The sequence below is a fragment of the Branchiostoma lanceolatum genome, chromosome 2, assembly GCF_035083965.1.
Source record: "Branchiostoma lanceolatum isolate klBraLanc5 chromosome 2, klBraLanc5.hap2, whole genome shotgun sequence".
NCBI classification, from domain to species: domain Eukaryota; kingdom Metazoa; phylum Chordata; class Leptocardii; order Amphioxiformes; family Branchiostomatidae; genus Branchiostoma; species Branchiostoma lanceolatum.
This window is the reverse complement of record NC_089723.1, coordinates 2,514,761-2,537,187: the sequence shown is the minus strand read 5'-3', so window position 1 is coordinate 2,537,187 and position 22,427 is coordinate 2,514,761. Positions and strand designations below refer to the sequence as shown.

At 43.4% G+C, this 22,427-nt stretch overlaps 1 protein-coding gene across 1 annotated transcript; it reads right to left on the bottom strand.

Moving 5' to 3' along the window:
• Positions 1 to 13,448: 13,448 nt before the first annotated feature.
• On the bottom strand, positions 13,449 to 21,767 carry LOC136426468 (acid-sensing ion channel 1C-like). Its single transcript, XM_066415132.1, has 11 exons — positions 21,717 to 21,767; positions 21,242 to 21,333; positions 20,206 to 20,304; positions 19,490 to 19,622; positions 17,817 to 17,942; positions 17,162 to 17,314; positions 16,595 to 16,739; positions 15,617 to 15,673; positions 14,823 to 14,973; positions 14,213 to 14,304; positions 13,449 to 13,633 (listed from the first exon to the last, which is right to left on the bottom strand). Exons 1-11 carry the CDS (start codon positions 21,765 to 21,767, stop codon positions 13,449 to 13,451), a joined length of 1,284 nt encoding a protein of 427 aa, XP_066271229.1.
• Positions 21,768 to 22,427: the final 660 nt, after the last annotated feature.

The window sequence follows — 22,427 nt, the reverse complement described above, 5'->3', positions numbered from 1 at the left end:
TAGTGACTAGGCACTGCTTTTCAGACCATTGGAGTGCATACAGACAAACAATACAATAGTGTATTCATAAGGCGTCTTTGATATTCTAAAAAAACAGTACAGATCACCGCCACAATAATACACTATAGAGCCATTGGCGGGGAACATAACAAAGAGTTAGCAGTAGAGATGTCTTGTTCTTGAGAAATTTGTCTTGAAAGATTTCGACTGAAAAGCATTGTACAAGAAGTTGTGTATTAATAGCAGAATGGAATGTGACGTTGTAGTGAAAGCAATAAAGTATTTGTCAATTGTTTCATTCGTGTATTTAACTTCAATGTTGAGCTGGACTGTTCGCCTGATTCTGAGATCTTTCAGACCAATTTTCTCCATCAACCTCTGCTTGGATAGTAGACATCTCCACGGCGTGTGGTGGTTCAAACTTTAGTAGAAAACTATAATAATTGCAATAATGGCTTACGGCTGCTACGATACTATTGTGATGTCCGACAAGACTTTATACACCCTCCTCAAACATGGTAAACAACATTGTTTATTACATGCCATTATGCAACAAATTATGGACTGCAGTCAAATCTTCTGAACCTCCTACACAAATTATGAATATTCCATATCAAATCGCAATTCATCAAACTCGAAACGCCCATCCAGACTACAATTAATAGATTTAGTAGAGCAGAGAATCATTCGGTACGTCTGGCTGCCATGGCGCAGCCGGCTCAGTACGCTCCCAGGAGCCGTTCTGCTGACTATCCTGGCCGGAAACAGCCGAATGGACGGCAGGACAGAACCACTGGGCAGAAGGTCAACCTTGGAGGTCATCAACTAGATGTACAAGAACTTGATGACCACCTAAACGCCAACCCTACTTATGGCTCCTATAATGACAGCTCAGGTCAGTACATGCTTTCTATGCTTAGAACTTGGCACTTGCGAAAATGATCGAGTTGAACTTATCCTGGAGTCCAGCCTTGTTAGCTTTGGTCCTCTCTAAACGCCCCCTACACGGCGGAGTAGCGACCGTTGGGAGCTCCAGGCTAAGTTGATGAACGCTCCCCTCCCACCCCCAAGTTTGTCCCGAGGGCTATAGAAACAATGATGTGTACCGCCCTTATCCACCGAAGGTGTTGGCATTTTAAACTTTATGTCATCATTATTGAATCACAATCTATGTAGGAATGTGTAGAAACATATTATCTAGGGAGTGGTTTATCGTGAATATATTATTTGCAGACTAGAGTTAAAGTGTCAAAGAAGCTAGCGACAGTTTTAAGACGTGTAAATTATCGATCTGAAAATACTATAGACCAGCATTATAACATTGTGATCCTTTCCCCTCTCTTCGTATACAGAATATCATGGGTTTTTAGTAATGTTTGAAATCAGATCAAACCAGATTGCAGTCTACCCATAAACTCCTTAGGCTACTAAGCGTTTTGATAGAAGAGTTTGAACCTTACGAACTTTGAGATTCAGAGTAATAGAAAATTAACACGAGGCGAGAGAAATTTCGTGTACCTCCGTGGTTTAAAGGAGTTATGGTCTTAGACTTATCCTTAGTTAGATTTTATTTTACCTCTTTACCATTTTCCAATAATCATTTAACCTTAAGGCGTTCTTAGAAAATATGACAAATTAGTCTACACTGTGTATTGAACTACATATTCAGATCTTGTTTACGCACAAAATGTTACAATGATTATTAAATGTCTTCAGGCATTGTAAGAGAACAATCAAGTATTACTCTTTTGTAAAGCTTGCTATAGAAACGTGTTAAAAGAACATGGTGCCGCCACCATTATAATTTGCAGACTTCGATGAAGATGAAAAGGGCTGTTGTGACCGAGTGCGTCATTTCCTGTCGTGCTCCCGCCTGGCCAACGTTGTCAAGACGACTGTCGTCATGGCAACTTTGATAACGTCTGTGACACTCATCCTGCTGCATATCACCATGCCACATCCCGACTTTGCTACGGTACGTCTTGTAGTGTACTACAAGTGTACTTATAACACTAGTGTACTTATAATATCTCACCCACCCACCCCTACCCAAACACTTGTAATTGCAGCCTACTTGTAAATTGAGGCGGGGGTAGAATGAGTAGAAAAAAAGGCAGACAGAGCTTTTGAATTTTTGTGTGACAAAAATATTCACTCGTGTTGTTCTGAAAATTAAGTGGTCGATAGGTAAATAACAAAACCTTCATATGACAAAAAAAAATATTTCCAAACCAGGTTCAGAACCACTCAGCATTGATCAGCAGTCTGGAGAAACAACTTTCGACCCTTCGAGAAGACTTCGAGACTCGCTTCATCGAGGTCAGTAGCATGAAGGACCAGGAGAAATGTATGGAGAGATGCCTGGCACTGGTCAACAACCTGGAGCACCAGGTCTCAAAGAATGAGCAACGGCTGGAGAATGGCTCTACCGTCGTCAACCGTCTACGAGACCAAGAAATGACCCTTCAGGAACCCCACGACAACCGCTCAGCACTGGTCAGCCTTCGGGAGGGCCAAGGTTCGACCCTTGTGGAACATCTCGACAACGGCTCAGCACTGGTCAGTCATCTGGAGGGCCAAGCATCGACCCTAGCGAACAAGAAGTCAACACTTGAGGAACGCCACAACAACCGCTCAGCACTGGTCAGCAATCCGGGGGACCAAGTGTCGAGCCTCATCGACAACACCTCAGCACTGGTCAGCCGTCCGGGGGACCAGGCATCGACCCTCGATGAACATCACGACAACCGCTCAGCACTGATCACCCGTCTGGAAAACATGATGTCGACATTTGAGGAACGCAAGGACAACCGCTCAGCACTGGTCAGCCGTCTGGATGGCCAAGTGTTGGCCCTGAAGGAACGCCTCGACAACAACTCAGCACTTGTCAGCCGTTTGGTCAACCAAGTATTTGGTCTTCAGGAACGCCATGACAATCGTTCAACACTGGTCAGCCGTCTGGAGGACCAATTAAAGACCATTGTGAAACGCCACGACGACCGCTCAGCACTGGTCAGCCGTCTGGAGAACAAGATGTCGACACTTGAGAGACACCATGACAACCGCTCAGCACTCGTCAGTCATATGAAGGGCCAGATATCAACCCTTGAGGAACACCACGACAACCGCTCAGCACTGGTCGGCCGTCTGGATAGCCACGTGTTAGCCTTGGAGGAACGTTTCAACAACAACTCAGCACTGTTCACCCACCTGGAGGGAGAAGTGTCGACCCTGCAAGAATTTCTCGACTACCACCCAGCACTTATCAGCAGTCTGTCAACCTTTGAGGAATCCCTCGACACGACTTCAGCGCTTGTCAGCCGTTTGGACAACCAAGTGTCGGCTCTTATGAAACACAACGATAACAAAGATTACGACAACAACTCAGCACTGGAAAACAAAGTGCTGGCTCTTGAAGAACGCCACGACAACTACTCAGCACTGGTCAGCCGCTTGGAGGACCAGATATCAACCCTTGAGGGACGCCACGACAACAGCTCAGCACTCATCAGCGGGCTAGAGAGCAAGGTGTCGACCCTTCAGCAACTTACGAATCGCTCTACACTGATCAGCCGTCTGGGGGGCCAAGCACCACCACTTGAGGAATTCCATGACGACCGCTCAGCACTGGTCAGCCCTATGGAGAACAAGGTGTCGAGACTTAAGGAACACCACGACAACCGCACAGCATTTGTCAGCCGTTTGCAGAGCCAACCATCGACCCTCGAAGAACGTCCCGACAACCGCTCTTCACTGGTCGGCCGTCCAGAGGACCACGTGTCCGCTATTGAGAAATACCTCAACAAGTGCTCTGCAATGGTTAAGCGTCTGGAGAACCAAACGTCGACCCTTGAGGAACGTTACGATAATCGCTCAGCAATGGTCACCCGCCTGGAGAGCCACGTAGCGAACCTTGAGGAACACCTCAAGGCGCGTTCAGTACTCGTCAGCCGGCTGGAGGGCCAAATATCGACTCTTGATGCACACTTCAAGACACTAGTGAGTCGCCCGGATAGTCAATCATCGACTCTTAGGGAACGGCACGATAACAACTCAGCACTAGTCAGTCCTCTAGACCGCCGAGTATCGACCCTTGATGAACACTTCAAGACCCGTTTAGCACTGGTCAGCCATTTAGAGGACCAAGTGTCGACCCTTGAGGAAAGCGTCGAAAACAACTCAGCACTGGTCAACGATATAAAGGGCCAAGTGTCGACCCTTGAGGAACGCCTCGACAACAACTCAGCACTGGTCAGCGATATGAAGAACAAAGTGCCGACCCTTGAGGAACGCCTCGGCAACAACTCAGCACTTGTCAGCGACATGAAGGGCCATGTATCGACCCTTGAGGAACGCCTCGCTAACAACTCAGCACTGGTCCGCGATATGAAGGGCCATGTATCGACCCTTGAGGAACGGCACGTTAACCACTCAGCAATGGTCCGCCGCCTGGAGGGCCAAGTATCGACCCTTGAGGAACACTTTAAGACCCGTTTCGCACTGGCCAGCCGGTTGGAGGTCCAAGTATCGTCCGTTGAGGAACGTGTCGACAACAACTCAGCAATGGTCAGCGATGTGAAGGGCCAAGTGTCGACCCTTGAGGAACGTCTCGACAACAACTCAGCAGTGGCCAGCCGTCTGGAGGACCAAGCATCGACCCTTGAGGAACGTCACAACACCTCAGCACTGGTCTGCAGCCGGTTGGAGAATCAATTATTGACCCTTGAGGAACGCCACGATAACAACTCAGCACTAGTCAACCATCTGAAGGACCAAGTATGGACCCTTGAGGAACGCCTAGACAATTGCTCAACGCTGGTCAGCCGTCTGGAGGACCAAGTCAAGACCATTGACGAAGAGGTGAACCGGGAGCAAACCACCCCACCTCACCTGCAGATGGAGACAAAAGAAGATCAGCAGACAAACTTGGAAACTCACCAGCCAGGTTCGTCTAGTAGTTCATGGCATAATAGATGTCAAAACAGCATACATTAAGGTTTGTGATGGACCGTTCAATTCATTTTTGGGTGTCAACATGCTTTCAAAATACGCGTTTATATGTTTGGGTGACGAATTGTACACCGTTGATCACGGTCCAAATTATTTTTGAGAATCTGATTGTAAACAGTCTCTTGTCATCTTTAAAATGAATCTCTTTCTATGCTCATTTGTTCTATACACTACCCATTTGTCCAGCTCGTTATATATTTTTGTTACACGAACAGGACATCCAGGATACATAGAGCGAAAAGGAACTTACTACAAAATGGTTAAACAAGCCATGACGTACAAGGATGCCCAAAAGACGTGTGGAGGAGATGGGGGCCATCTTGCTGATGTTAAGACCCAGGCGCTGCATGACTTTATTGTTGCCGAGATTCGGAAGGTGGATGCACGTTCAAGTTGCTGGTTCGGGCTTCAGAAAGTGGCAGTAAGTGTCGACTCTGATTATATATTTATACCTTAGTTTTTTGGCATTTCTGTGCATTTGTTTTTCATTTCACTGAGGTAGTGGATGCAATCAAATCCCCCTGAGAAAAGAGTGAGTAAATTATGTAGGAAAAAGTAGTCTATATTAAGCAGTTGCTCTCTGGAAAGGTGTTCTAGCATGTCAATGACAGTTTTTCATAGTTTAGAATTGCTCAATTGTAATAGTCAGATTTTTAACGCGTATCTATAATAATATAATAATGATGGTTTGTATTCACATATAAGAGTGACAGAGTGACAGGGTCCCATGTAGGAACCCTGGATTGATCTGCCGCTTTACACATTCAAAATATCATAGTTAAAACTGCATTGATTACACACAGTTACCGGCACATAAATTGTTCAATTAAAAAGGTTTCCGGTATTAAATTCTCGAATTAAAAGTTTCTCACATTCGTAGCGGGTCGAACTACGCTGTGACAGCAGGTAGGTTTTTACAGTACGTTATGGTTTGTTGTCCTTATTCAGCAGTCTTACGGATCTACCTTTCATTGTACAGGATGAATGGACGTGGTCTGATGGCACTCCGCTCAGGTATTGTGGATTCATCAACTGGGCCCCAGGAGAGCCTAATAACCACGGCGGGCCCCAGGACTGTGGGTTACTCTGGCAGAGTGCAGGCTTCAGATGGGACGACGAAAAGTGCCAACAGCGGCAGTGTTTCATCTGCCAAATCGGTACTTTTTGCCATAGCTATGGACTTTTGAACATTGCTCGCGAATTGCGTATTAGGCAGTCTTTTTCTAGGTATTTTCAACTGAGTTTGTAAATTAATGATAATTCTTGTTGTTTTTCAATTTTACCAGGTTCTGGTGAAGGGAATGCTTGTGGAAAACCTGGTGGTAACAGTGGTGGTGATGGTGGTAATGGTGGTATGTATTTCTATAAAAACAGTGACTTGGACAAGCACACTGACAATATAGAACTTGTAAGCTTTCTAAAAGTAAAGTCTGTTGTTGATATATCTTGTAGAGACATGCAGAGTGCAGCCGTTGGGCATGGAAAATGCTGGCGCCACGATTACTGCTTCTTCCACTCACGCGGACTGTTCCACGGAGAAAGCAGTTTTGAATTCCCAACCGGCTCCCAGGGATTATACGGTCGGTGGATTTGGGGCAGCATGGTGCGCCGAGGATTGGCGCCAACCTGGACAGTGGCTTCAGGTGCGGTTATGTACTAACTACTTCTAACAGGGATGTCCCTGCAGCTCAGCTGGTAGTGGTCTCATAGTTGACCTCCTGATTTCAAGTTGAGCTCCTGATTTCAAGTTGAGCCCCTGATTTCATGTTGACCTCCTGATTTCAAGTTGACCTCCTGATTTCATGTTGAGCTTCTGATTTCAAGTTGAGCTCCTGATTTCGAGTTGACCTCCTGATTTCAATTTGGAGACAAATTTGTTTCTTTTCCCAGACGCTTAAAAAGAGCGAGTCCATGATCATTTGTTTCACTACCGTCGGATATCTATTTGTTAGCTATATCTATATAATCTCCTCATTGCCTTGTTCCTAATTGGACACCACAGGTTGATCTGAATTCACTGGCCAGGATAGTGGGTGTTATCACACAAGGAAGACCTGACGGCGGTCACCAATGGGTGACCAGATACAAACTAAGCTTCAGCTCTGATGGCGCCGTGTGGGACACATACTCTGAAAACGGACAGGAAAAGGTTGTAGACACACGTTATCTTATGGCAATTTAATCTATACTTAAAGAGTGAAGCTACTGGAATCTTATGTATATCATTTTATCACTGTCCATGCAGTTCTTTCCTTCTGTATCAATCAATCAAAACTTAACTACTCACTTAAAGTTCGGAGACGCTGGGAACAAAATTGATCTCCGTACATACAATGTCTCTTAAAAATTAAGGTTATGGTAGCACAAATATACTATGATACGCAATGTTCTCATACAATTGATAACTGGTTGATATATGTTAATCAAATCTGTAAACTTTTATTTTCTTTCCGAATTCAATGTGGTTAACACAAATCATTCAGTTGTGACTTTGATACAAACAACTCTACCTTGAAGTAAAACATTTACGTATCTACTTGTCAGCATTTTCTTATTGTGGATTGAGAACTTTGTAACTAATTCATTCGTACTGATCTATGTGCTTTTGATTTTTTTGTTCATTGATAGGTTTTCGAAGGCAACACCGACAGGAACACCGAGGTTCAACACCGTCTTGTTCCGCCGGTCACGGCGAGGTTTGTTCGGTTCCACCCGCTGGAGTGGCATGATTATCCCAGCATGAGGGTGGAGGTACTGCTGTGTGCTAAAGGTTGGAAAATATTAAAGTTATCCTGTAGTTGCAGCCAATCTTTTTATCTAAATGGTCCTAAATCAGCCAGAAGGAAGTATGTTGTCAACGCACAGTAGACTGTACAGTCTTTACCACGACCCCCCCCCCCCCACACACACACACACAAACAACACACACACACTCAACACACACATAAACACATTCAAACACACAAACAACACACGCACAAACAACACACGCACACACACACACAAACAGCACACATACTCACCCACACACAAACAACATACACACACAAACAACACACACTCACACACAAACAACATACACACACACTTACACACATATAAACACGCACACACACACACACTCACTCACACACACACACGCACACATGCGTACACACACACATACACAATTTCAATGTCGATTATGGACCACATGGCGGCTTTTCTTGGTAATGCAGCAGAAATTCTGTTTTTGTATCCCGTTTTTTATACACACACACACATTCACATACACACACACACACACTCACACACACTCACACACACACACACACACACACACAAACAAACAAAGAATAATACGATACTAATGATATACTATATTGTATCCTTTATCCCTTGACATGCTATGGTCACGTCGACACACTTAACTACTAGCTAAAGCGAGTATTGACGCTGTACCCGTATTGTATACATTTACGTGTTTAGACGCATGGAGAGAGCATGGGCACAGATTCATTGAGTTGGAAACGCCCTTTTTTAACAGATTGTCCGATGGCAGACTACGTTCGTTTTAACGGAGTTTGCTACAAGAGCTTTACGGAGCGGAAGACGCACGATGAGGCTAGGCAGGTTTGTGGGGCGGACGGGGGGATTCTAGCCATACCGAAGGACAATGAGACCAACACTTTTCTGACCAGTCTACCGAAGGAGGAAGGAGGTCACTGGCTTGGACTGACTAACACCAAAGGAGACGGCCAGTGGGTATTTGAGGATGGCCGAATCCTGACGTCATCCAACTTTTCCAACTGGCGCTACCGCCATTATTCCGGTCGTGTTGGCTGTGTCGGATTTTGGTCCACTGGGTCCTTATGGGCCGTGAAAAACTGCAACGACCGCAAGGGGTTTAGTTGTCAGCTACATGAAGGTAAGCGTCTCCATCACCACCCATCTAGTTACCTTCGAAAGAAGGTTGTCTTTCGGTCATGCTTGTATGTATGTATGTATGTATGTATGTATGTCACTATGCATGTGTTGGGTGTGTGTGTGTGTGTGTGTGTGTGTGTTTATATATATGTGTGTGTGTGTGTGTGTGTGTGTGTGTGTGTGTGTGTGTGTGTATGTGTGTGTGTGTGTATGCGTGTGTGTGTGTGTGTGTGTGTATGTGTGTGTGTGTGTGTGTGTTTGTGTGTGTGTGTGTGTGTGTGTGTGTGTGTGTGTGTGTGTGTGTGTGTGTGTGTGTGTGTGTGTGTGCGTGTGTGTGTGACCAGCATAACTCGAGAAGGCCTGGATAAATTGTATTGATATTTTGTATGTGAGTAAGTCTAGATGAGGTTTAATGATTAGATTTAAGTCCCACTAGGAAATTTCTAAGGTACTGCAGCGGAAATTCCTCTATTGATATCTGTCAAATTGGTACTTTTTGCCATACTCAGCTATAGACTTCAGGACATTATTTGCAAATTGCGTTTTAGGCAGTCTTTTTCTAGTTTTTTTTCACCAGAATATGTTCTGTCGACTTTATCAATGATGATAATTATTGTTGTTGTTTTTCACTCTGCAAGGTCCTGGTCAAGAGAAAGCTTTTGGAAAACCTGGTGGTAACATTGGTGGTGGCGGGGGTATGTATTTCCATCGAAACAGTGACTTAGACAAGCAGGCTGACAATAAAAGCTTTTTAAAAGTTTGTTTTTGATAATTTCTTTTAGAGACATGTAGAGTGCAGCAGTTGGGCATGGAAAATGCTGGTGCCACGATTACTGCTTCTACCACTCACCCGGACTGCATACATACATGCACACACACACACACGCATACACACAGACACACACACACACACACACACACACACACACACACACACACACAAACACACACACATACATACACACACACAAACACACACAGAGAAACACAGAGAAACACACACACGCACACACACATACACACACACAGACACAGATAAACACACACACGATGTTATCTATTATGCGCCACGGGACGGCTTTTCTTGGTACTGTAGCAGAATTTCTGTTTTTGTATCCTTCGTCGTAGACATGCTTATCATATATAAAGCAAGTATTTACACTGCATCCACTGTGTTTTAGAAGTGACACATGGATCATGGACCCCCTTTTTTAACAGGCTGCCCAATAGCAGGCTACGTTCGTTTTAACGGAGTTTGCTATAAAAGCTTTACGGAGAGTAAGAGGCTTGGAGGGGCCAAACAGGCTTGTGCGGCAGACGGGGGGATTCTAGCCATGCCGAAGGACAATGCCACCAATGCTTTTCTCGCCAGTTTACCAAGGGAGGAAGGAGGTCACTGGCTTGGGCTGACTGACGCCGACAGAGACGGCCAGTGGGTATTTGAGGACGGCCACATCCTGACGTCATCCGATTATTCCAACTGGCGCCAGGGCCATCCACACGGCCGCGCTGGCTGTGCCGGGTTTTTGTCGACTGGATCCTCATGGATCGCAAGAAGATGCTACACCCGCAGGGGATTCGTCTGTCAGCTCCATGAAGGTATGCGTTTCCATCACAATCCATCCGTATGCATGCATGTATTTATGTGAAAGACCAGCATAACTGGAGAAGTCCTGGATATCCGGATGTATTGTATTGATATTTGGTATGTCAAAAGGACTCGATGAGGTTTAGATATGATTAGATTTTGAGCCCCTTAAAAGTATATGTGCGTTCATCTTATATTTCCCCACTGTAGGCAGCCATGAAAAAAGTAAACATGAACATCAAATCACCTTCACTTGATTCCCTACAATATGTCAACCACAGATAAACAAAGGTACATCGTGGTAACACCTGATTTCTAATCTTCTTTTTTTCTGCAGGGCGAATCTTCCAGTTGTCACCGAAGGGCTTCAACTTTGATGAAGCTCGCCAGGCATGCGCAGAGAAGGGAGCCGTCCTGGCGTCCTATGACCAGCTGTACCAGGCTTGGCAGGAAGGGTTAACGTTGCAGCATGGTCGCTGCGGCTGGCTGTCGGACGGGACCTCTGCCTTTGTCATTCAGTAAGTGTCCGGACTCGCATAAAACGGCCTTGATTAAAGGAAACACTTTGTTCACATGCAGAAATATAACAGATTGTATGGTGATAAGGCCGACGTATACTCTCACCGATCTGAATATAAATATGCTGCTTAGCATACAGGGGTTTAAAACTCAACTCCCGTCATCTGTGTGATTTGTTCTCCTAAAGAGGGGGTTTCGGCAAGCGGAAAGATATCAGCGTTTGCCACTTAAAGGGGAAGTCCCGGACATACATGGCCTGGTGTTTCCGGTCCATCAACACTCGTGACGACTGATCAAGCAGAGTGTACTGACTCACACAGGTTGGTCTTTGCTGAATTGAGAGATTAACTGTAACAGTATCGCGTTAACTGTAACAGTATTGCGTTTCTGTAGCCCCCTTGGGTTTTTATAAGTGCTCTTTACAAATATACAAAATTACAACTGCTTTGTGCCATTAGTAGATGTGCTCACTTACGGATAGATTATAGAAATTCACATTAAAGGCCTGATATGTATACAAGTGTTTGTTTAGTAGAGAGGGCGATTTTTCTTTAAAAGGTTGGAATCAGAGCAGTCTTCTCAATCATGGCTGTACACAGACCCATCAAAATATCTCTACTCACAAATGAATCGAAAGGCTTTCAATGCCATACGTGCCATATATTGATAGACAAGAATTCTACATAGTAGCCCACCCTTCTTTTGAAAAAGGAAGCTCGACTAATTTATATCATCCCTAAATGCTTTGTTACCTCCGTAAAAACCGAGGTATTGCAATCAACTTGTCTGGTTCTTGTTTGTTTGCTTTGTTTCGTTTTTTCTTGGTGTACATCCACCTCTATGTGAACATAGCAGAGTGTCTGGGTGTAAAGCAGAAGTGGTGTAAAAGATATCTAGAGAATTGAAAGCATATAGTTTGACTCGGATGTAACGGTACTGTACTTTTTTGGTCTTTTTCTGTTCTCTTTCAGATGTTGGTGTGAGCGTTGCAGAACATTCTACGATTGTGATGGTAAGGCGTCGTCATTCAGCGACTGGTGTTTTCGGTCCAACAACCTTTGTGGAGTGAGCAGTATGGAGAATTGAAGTGGGCGCTTTTCTTGATTTTTCTTAACAATTAGAAAAAGAGATACCACAGATACCATCTATATCAGGTCACTTGAATAGCACAAAGAGTAATATCTTGAGATGTTCTACTCTTATGATTAGCAGTTCAGAAATGTAGGTGGTCATCATACCATTGCAGACATGGACTCAAGACTTTGTGGGTAGTAAGAAGTGACAGTGTTCTTCAGTGTGGTCCTTATCAACAGGATTGTTGTGTTGTATCAACAGAGAAATTGTTAGAAATTCTTGTAATTGCAAATCAACGTTGTGGGATCAGGGTAGACCAGGGTGGGGGGAGTTGGTTAGCGTCCGTGAGGGTACATTTTATCAACAATGTTATTGTAAGTAATCATTGCATGTGCAACTTCAAGATAATGACAGTGGTATTTGTGGGTACAACATAAGAAGCTATCTTGCGGATTTCTAAGGGAATAGTGCCTGGAATTTTCAATTAGTTGAATGTCTCATACATTATGGAAAGAAGAGCACCTCAACACAACGTATAGACATGATTCATACATACATATATTACATGCAATGTGAGATGTTCAAATTGTCCATCTTTTTTACAGTTCCAAAAATCATCATCATATCACATTGCAATATAGAATTACATCATCAGTGAATAACCAGTGTTTAGGCAGTAATGAGTGCACACAATTGACCAGACGGAGTGTTGATGATGATCTCAACTTATCTACTTAATCTATTTATTCTAGTTTTCCTTTATGGCTCTCTTGGTGACTGGGATGTGCTTTTCACAGAAACCTTAAGAACATGATTTAAAATGATTTACATACAAATAATTCAAAAATAAAGCATAGCAGGGCGTAGCAGTAGAGGTAACAACTTGATTTATTACACTGTTGAAAATTGTTTCGTTCAAATGATGCAACTCCTGAATGGTTTGAAATATGTCAACAGAAAATGCTACAAGAAAATTGGTGGCTACCAGAAGTTGTGTATCAACAACAGTTAGCCATGTAACGTTGTAGAAAAAATGAAATAAAAGTGTTTGTTAACTGTTTTATTCGGGTGTTTGAATTGTTTGTCTGATTTTTAGATTGAGGCAACTTACACAATTGTCTTTATCACAAATGCAGCCAACTTGGTGACCTTCGATCTGACTTGTTAGTCAATGGACAGCAAAGTATTTACAAAGGTATAAAGGAGGCATATTGCGATACACATTATAGCTTATATATTGTTATGTACAAATATGTGTATATTATAAAAATAGATAAATTGACAGATCCTACAAATCTGAAATTAGGTCACCATGTGTACATTGATTTAGTTTTCTTTAACTCCTTGCATATCATTTGTTGAACACTATGCCCCTTTCTATGTCGCCTGGTGGCGCTTTAACATCAGTAACCCCGGGCCCGGGCCGCCGATGCTTCCCGAGGAATCCCTTCAGCCGCTGCCACAGGTACTCCCACACCTCCAGGAGGGTCAGCAGGCTGGCTCCTATGAACAGGCCCATCATACCTCCGATGTTACCTATAGGATGGAGAGTGGGGCGTACACGTTACGTTAGGATGGTTTACAGCTGAACTACAGATGATACCGTTGGGATAACATGACATCCGCGTTCGAGAAAACAGATGAACTACAGAAGATATGGGCAAAAAATGGGAAGTTTTAGCCATAGAATAATTATCTTCCCCTAGTCTTCCTTTCCTTCAATAATTTGTTTGCTCCTATAAACAGGTCATCCCTCCGTTGTTATCAGCTGGGTGGGGAGGGGGGCACGGGCGCTATCCTACTTAAGTTGTCTTAAAGATGAACTACAAATGATACAATCAGAAAAGAAAAAGCATCCATTCACGAAAACGGGCAGGTTTTGACAGCAAAATAATTGTTGGAGACCCAGTCTTCATTTTTGCCTAACTGAGAGAAGTTACTTTTTGAGTAATTACAGCCTTCCTTGTTCGGCTACATGTCTACATAACGTATCAAAAAGGAAATGATGCTACAAAAAGTTCTGTCAATACGCTTTTCCGATGAAAACGTTAAAGGAAGACAATAGACAACGTAGTTAGCTAATAATATGAACAGTTCACTTTCTAAGAGACGTACTTGCAAGCTGTCCTTCGTCCATGGCTTTAAGCTCCGTGATTTTCTGATAGTTCATTTTCTCGTAGAAGACGCTGAACATGACGCCGTTTTCTCTGTAAGAAACCACAACATGTTACAAGATGAGACGGGGGGGGCACCATAGACTTTCTGCAACATATGATCCACTGCTCACCGAGTCACGTATTCTATCTGCAAAACGTGACGTCACTAAAGCGGTGGATTGCTCATTCCTTGACAAAGACTGGAGCTGCTCATTCGCAAATTGGGTGAAGTCCAATGTTCTACGTTGGCTAGTACAGCTCAACTTTGATCAAAGATGGGATAGAGATTTGAATTCAAATCTAGACTTTTTCTTTACATGTGCTCTTTAACCGACAACGACATTGACATCAGGCGGGGGCAAATTTATATAATCTACAGCGATGTACACCTTTAAAAGATGTACACATGTCACAAGTATGCAATCCCCACCATTTGCCACTAAAATGAATTATGGCACTTTCTTATGAATTCGTGAATCATGCAAATTAGGCTCATATTAGATAACCGATAGGTCAGTGGATAAAGCGATGACGTCACGTGCATAACGTAACGCTCAGTGCGAACTCACTCTATGTAGGATCCGTTCATGCCCCAGTATGGCGAGATGTAGTCTCGGGTGTGTTTGTTGGGCCACCCCGCGTACGACACTGACGTGGTGTATGACGTCATACTGCAGGGCACGGGGCAGTCACACGTCAGCTCTCCCGTGACCACCTTGTCTGTAACCATGGTAACAGTGACGAGAAATCCGTGAATAGTTCCATTGGGATGGCGAGTCACTGAATGAAAAGACTTTTTCTACAAAACCTAGTGTTTAATTAAAAAGGCGTTTCGGTGACCGCATGTCCCCTGGCCTTCTTCGGGGCAATTCTGACTTTTTCACTTTACACTGCAGCTATAGGTGTCGCTGCTTACCGATGCGGTCCCAAAGTAAAGTCTTCACATATAAGCAGAGACAGAATCTTCTATTCAGTGACGAGAAATGTCAGACGACGTACAGGAACTGTATCCAATCCAGCACACCCTCATGGTTTGACACTGACATTTTGCTGCCAAATAAATGCTGTTCCATAGTGAACGTTGGATCAAAAATCTACTCAAGTGATGAGGGGATACAGATTCAGTCATGTTTGGGAATACATTATCACCGCAGCACCGCCTACCGACGAGGAGTAGCCCAAGCCATGATAATAACCCTGATTTGGAAAGATGCAATGACACTGGACCTCTTCTGAGTCTAAGGGAGCAGACACACTACGAAAACGTTGAGGGATTTAGTTATGTACAAGAAAACTGTAATGTGAATGTTGTTCCTCATTGAATGATGTGAAAGACAAAGTATTGAGAAAGTTCGTCACTCACCTAATATTTGCTTGGCACATGAGAACAGCGTAGTAGGATCACACGATGGCGCAGTTCCTGCATGAAGACATATTCAACCGTTATCATCACCATCAGGGTGTTCCCCCAGATGACCCCGCGAGGGGCAAAGTAGGGGGGGGAGGTCCAAGGGTAATGCTTGGGTCACATTTCCAAGCCGGGGCCCGACCGGGCTGTTTGAGAAAACAAAGAAGAAAAGCTGCATATCAAGAATATACATACCGTATGGTAAGGAATAATTTCTTAAAAGTTTTGTGTCTTTTGATGTCTTCTATATCTTAGTTTTCCCTCCCACTAGCTGCCCGGCCGGGCCCCGGGTTGGAAATGTGACCCTAGCATAAGGCGGGCAGGCCTCCAGCCTGGCACGGTACAACTCAACGGTGGCAGCCGTCACTACCGTAGCAGGTAGGGCGTTCCACTGGGGGATGGTGCGGGGGAAATGGAGTTATGTTTATCACATCGCATTGCCATATCTATAGTCTAGATACATTTTTCAACATAAAAATTTTAAGATGATGAAAGGTCTGAACACAGTGGCACATAGTTTCCTTGCTTTCTTTGTAGCAACGTCTATTTTTACAACAAGGCGTTGCTAGCCCGTCTTCTAGTGAACAAAGTCTTTAGTGACTTGATTAACCATTCATTCCAACCATTCATTCAATTATTCATTCAGTCGTTCCTTCAGTGAATGGTGATGGTGGTTAATTCATTATATTCGCCGAGAAGATTATGTTTTCGGTTACGCCAGCTGTGGGGTGGATCGGTATGTATGCCAAGAGCATAACTTGAGAAACCTACAAAGGATCTTCTCGATTTTTGGTAGGTGTGAAGTGGTTGTACAAAGGTAGGTCAAGTTCAAAAATCGTTTATCTGGCGTTTTCCAACAGGACTGCAGGGGACTTTGCATGTTTGTGTGTTTGCATGTAGGCACAAAAAAATGACTTTTTTTCGTCATCGCACCTGGTAAGTTGTAGGGCCGACAGCTGCAGTTCCGAACCACGTGTTTACTCCTGCACTCCAGGTAACAGCCGTTCAGCGTGTAGGTGTCGTAATACTCCAGCTGCAGGTCCTGGCAGACCCCCCACGGAGGCACGTGGTTCTCATACTGTGGAGGATGAAATGTTAGATGGAGTCAGGAAATTTTGGTGTCGCATTTTCTTGCTTATATCTCTTTGAAACAGATCGAATGGAAGAAAACACTCATGGTCAAGCAACTAGATAGGTTTTGGAAACGGCAAGGCGTTTCAGGTAGCATCAACTACCTTTCGTCAGTGGCACTGAGAAAGATCTGTCTTTGCAGATGCCCTTTGTGTGTCTTTCTTTGTTAACGTTTGGTCTGAGCTTTCCCTCTTATCAGACTTTTATCATTTCAATCCAAAATATCCATAGTTCTCCATCAAAAATCCACGTAAGTTGTGGGCTATCGAATTACGCTCAGAGTGCTATTAATCCAGGCCTTTTTTTTTTACCGACGTAGTCTACAGTTGCCCATGGTGTCATCATAGATGCTCCAGCTTGAGGACTCACCAGTATCTGCTTGACGGCGATGAAGGCGTGGTTGCCCGGCGCGAGGGCGATGCCCTGGGTGTCCATCATGGGGGGCTCCCGTGGATCATGCACCAGTAGCTTCAACCCCACCTCGGAATTCCCACTTGCGAAAAACGTTTCTGTGTATTGGTTCTGTCGGAACAAAGTCTCAGTAACTATCAGGAAGGGAAAACCACTTATAGAGAAATCTTTATTGACACAACAAAAGCACAGTGACTTTCGTAAGGTCTTCTACAACTATAAAATGCAAATAACAAACAATGGGATACAAAATGGTTCACCTACGTACATGTACAAGTATATGAATACTTCAACATCTAAACATCATTTGATATATCTACCTATTTGTACACGGTAAGGGTTGTCTCCTTCTAGAATGTATTTGAGTTTATCTATAGCATGGCCAAGATGGTTAAAGAAAGGCATCTCCCTCTTACAAATTACACACAATTGATCAAACGTATTCAGATGTATGTCATGGTCCTGACCTGTACCTGAACCGCTGTACCTGTATATGTATATGTATATGTATATGTATATGTATGCGTATGTGTACCTGTGAATTGTTTAGGTATACAGCCCTAATCACAGATCCAACTTGCTAGATTACCCTAGAACCTGTATGATCACTTACCACTTTGAGGTCGACGAACGCCTTGAATCCGTTTCCTGCCCCCTGCATGGTCTGGTACAACGGGTTGTTCGCGTCGGCGTTAAAAGTGTAGCAGTTCCCGTAGTGGCCGAAGGAGTGGGTGAAGTTCTGTTTTGGGGAGAATGGTGATACAAAAGGACTAGTTATTTACATGTAGATAATGACTTCCAATCGTTAAGGCCCTTGATACCTTCGTGTAAGTCTCTGCCTTTGTCAGGTATATATATACAGATTAGAGAAAAATATTGCAACATTTTGGAACAAAAAAGGTAAACACAATAAGAAATGGGAATCGTTGTACCTTGTTTTCAATTGATTGTTGCCTGCATGCCACATGTTACCCATTTGTCAGCGTATGTACAACTGTATCCTTTTGTTTCATGTTTCTGTATTGTAACGTTATCTTTTGTTTATCTGAATAAAGTTTGTAAAAAAAATTTAAAAAGTCTCTGCCTACTAGATGCATTCACATTCCCTGTTGTAGATGGTTTTGCATGAGCGTTAGAGCAAAACAGTATCATCTGGCCTGGTTTCAATTTTCATCATTTATTTCTGAAATTTTAGATTCATACCCAAGTGGGTCAGGAAGTGCAAAATGGTGCGCATACGTTGTTTATATTACCACTGGGTCTACCTGACTCCATCAAAACCAAACGTAGTGTTGATCATTACCAAATCAGGATCTAAACGTGAGGATAGGGTGGACAACATGTAATCACAACAAATGGTAAATTGTGGTCGACACAACAAAGTCGTGGACTTACCCACTGCATACAGTGTGTGCCTTTCCAAAAGCATAAAGGCATGCGAGTCCAGTGGATGTCAAAACCCTTTTCCAACAAGAGGTTTTCCACCGTCAAACCCTGTTTGGGCACAAGGTTAGGATGTCAATGATGAAAGCATGATCTAATGGGTCTATGCACAAGACTTAAAAGTCTTAAGCTATGCAAAATACAGTCAACTGGATTCAGCAACCACTCAAGGTACTGAGGGAGGATGTTCATGAAGACAGGGTGGGGTTAACTAATTATGTAAAATGGATGGGGCTGTTCTAATGTGGCTTGTGACTGGAGGTGGTTGCCTGCGCCAGGTGGTTGCGCATGCCTGACCAGGTTTGACTACCACATCTTGGAAAAGAACTTAAATTCCACATAGGTTCATTTTAGATACTTCATTACATAAACGGAGGCCATTTGCATCAGGGCCCATCGAACTTAGTTCAACTAGGACGGCGGCAGGTATCGACTTCCAACAACCTTTGACCCACCCATGACGTCACATTTCCCGATAATCAGTGCGCGTCAGTGAGTCAAATTCCTGACTAAAGGGAGTGATCCCTTTGTCTTAAGTTAAAAACTCAAGATATGTATCGTGCCAACGCAGGTGAGCATTCATTGCAATTGGTTGACGACGGTTAGACATCCTGGTAGTAAGATGCGAAAAATCACAGTTACTCGTACAATTCAGACGTTTCAGACAGCATCCGCTGTCTTTTGTCAGGGACCGTTTCAGACAGCAAGCAATGTCTTTCGTCGGTCACTGTCTGAAACTTCTGGGTTGCTTTAATGAGTAACTGTTACTTTACATTATTCATTCTAATACTGAAGATAGAGCACTCGAGCTCATACACAGATGATACATGTGCAATGACTTACCTCCGTGGTGGAGTTGACCGTCTCATCAGGTATTCCGCCAGCGGCTAGGAGGTCTGCCATGTTAAGCTGAATTCCGAACAGGAACCACGACAGGTATATGTAGTCAATGGATTTAAGCTTTTGTTCGTCAAACCTGCCGAAAGTTACATGCAGAAGCCACGTGAGTAGGACAAAATCATCACGACCGTCACATTCAGTGATGAGTTAGTGAGTGAGTGAGTGAGTGTGTGTGTGTGTGTGTGTGTGTGTGTGTGTGTGTGCGCGTGTGTGTGTGTGTGTATCAGTGTGTGTGTATCTGTGTGTGTATCTGCGTGTTTACCTGTGTGTGTATCTGTATGTTTGTTTATCTGTGTGTGTGTATCTGTGCATGTGTGTGTGTGCATGCATGCGTATGTGTGTGTGTGTGTGTATCTGTCTATCTGTGTGTGTGTGTGTGTGTGTGTGTGTGTGTGTGTGTGTGTGTGTATGTTTGTCTATGTTTGTGTATGGCATGAGCATGTGCCTGTGTGCATGTATACGTGTATGTGTGTGTGTGTGTATGTGTGTGTGTTTGTGTGTGTGTGTGTTTGTTTTTAGTCTGTTTATTGGTATGTGTGTAAGTCTTTTTTTCTTGTGCGTGTATCATATACACAAGCTTCCAGAGTATGCAAACTGTTCAAAATTCCCAGACCTCTCGGGCTCCCCAGATGGTCGAATAACTTTGGAGAATAACTCACTTGTTCATGTTGCAGATTGTGACGGCAGGAAACGTCAGCTCATCGGCAAACTCCAACTTCGTATCTGTGATGGTGCTGTAGCTGAAGTAGTCAATGATCCTAGAGAACAGGGAAGGAAACATATTCACATTGACAATATGTAAACAGTGTGCAACGAAAGCAGGGGAAAATGAAATACATTTTATATGCGAATGTCCCGAATTTGAAACCGAAAGAAACAGATTATTCACGAAAGTATCCGAAATCTCCAAAAACTTTTCTAAATTAAGAAATACACAGAAACTCATATTCCTTTTAAAATCTTCCAACCCACTCATCATTGAAAGTGTGGGACTTTTTATTTTCCACTGCTTTCAGAGAAGAAATCAAACCCCGCATTAGTACCGTAGATATAGAAACTTACTGTAGAATAGCAATATAGAATGATTTTGTATTCATGTATACCTTTGTTTTACCTAACATTTGTATTTCGACATTGTTGTCAACATGCAATTAGCCTACGGGCATTAATTTGCAATAAACTATTAATAAAAATCCATACGCAGGGTGAAATTGGCTGGTCAACGCATTACACATTCTGAAATCATTACATGGAGCCTTTTACTCTGGGGAACCAACAAAGTGCAAAACAATGCAGAGAAAGGCCCAACGACACCTACACGACACCTTGATAGAGAACTGCGTGCGATGGAGAGTTTGGGAAGTTTGGAAAAAAAGGTAAGATCTGTGTATGCTGACAGCTGTACCTGTTATAACATTCTAGATACCTTATATATGTTTCAACATAAACAATAAACCAATTTACTGCTTCGGGATAGGTTGAATTGCTGATTATTCAGATATCCTGAGCGATTGGTAAGTCATTCGACCATGAGAAAGGCTTACAATAGAAAGTTCAAACAATGAAGTGCATGGCCCTGTAAAATGATCAGATAGTAAACATTGCAATCTACCAAATGAAAAATAGCAATAAACTTTCCCAACAGCCGCTATACCACTGAATATCATGGTCAGAAGATGAGTTAAAAATACTTACATGGAGCTGAACATGTACGCGAAGCCGGCGTAGGAACAGAGGATGGCGAGAACCCACAGGACCCGGAAGTAGATGCTGGGGGCGATCACAATCTAGGGGAAGATAGATTGTAGAGTTATAAAAATGTCAGTTTCTGTGAAAACGTGCTAGGGTACTACGTTCTGTCGGAAACCTTATTGTAATAGAGGAGAAAAAATTACAAATTCACCTAAAAAAACTTTTAAACTTTACCCAAACATTATCCTAAACACCTACGTAACACAATGAGAACACATACAAGATGAATCTAACCATATATATAGTTATAAATTTTGCAACAAAGCGCCATGGCAATCTGAAGTTATCTGCCACAATGGTAGCAAGTGGGCATATCGGGATTCAGTGGGACGTATTCTTAATCTTCCCACAGAGAAATGGTTACATTTCAGAGCAGCTATTCAACAGAGATGAATTGAAAACCTAGCCCTTTAGTTACCCTGGACTGGTTAGATCGCACATTAACAATTAACAGGTATGCTTTGCACATCCTCGTCTTTCGTCCACAGTATTCTTTTTTGCAAGCCTCAAAAGTTCACACCCTAGGCTGAGCTTACGGCCTGAAGGCACCCGCTTGCCTGGAGATTATCAGGATTTCTTTTTATCTTTTTTTTTCGTTAAGAGGAACACATTAAGAGGAAGGCGTACCATTCTAGGTGAAAGGAATGTTGTTTTACCAGCTACCATACAAACAATTAGTCCTCCCCCTCATGACAAAAAGCTACATGTACATCTATTCTGAGCTATTCTGTAAACGGTGGCTTATCTAGGGCACGTAATATAGAATTCTGCTTCGTTCAATCTCACGTTTGTTTATAGACGCCTCACTACATGGAGCAAGGAGCGCATTAGATTTTTAGAAAAATGCTAAGTGATTAAGACTTCCCTATGCAGGGATTCTCAAACCTATAACAAACGATCAATAATTTTAGTATACTTTTCAGGCGACGGGCCTTTCCATGTGAAACAAAACTATTTTCTTTTCCCCGTCCTAAGTTAGTAGAAACAATTGCAACACCTACCCTGTTGAGTCCGTGTAGAGTCGTGTTTCCCGCGAACTCTTTCTCTGGGGACTCTTTCTCCTCCTCCAGCGTCATGGCGGAAGGTTACAGTTGAAACAGGAGCGGTGAAGTGGACGAGGAAACCTAAC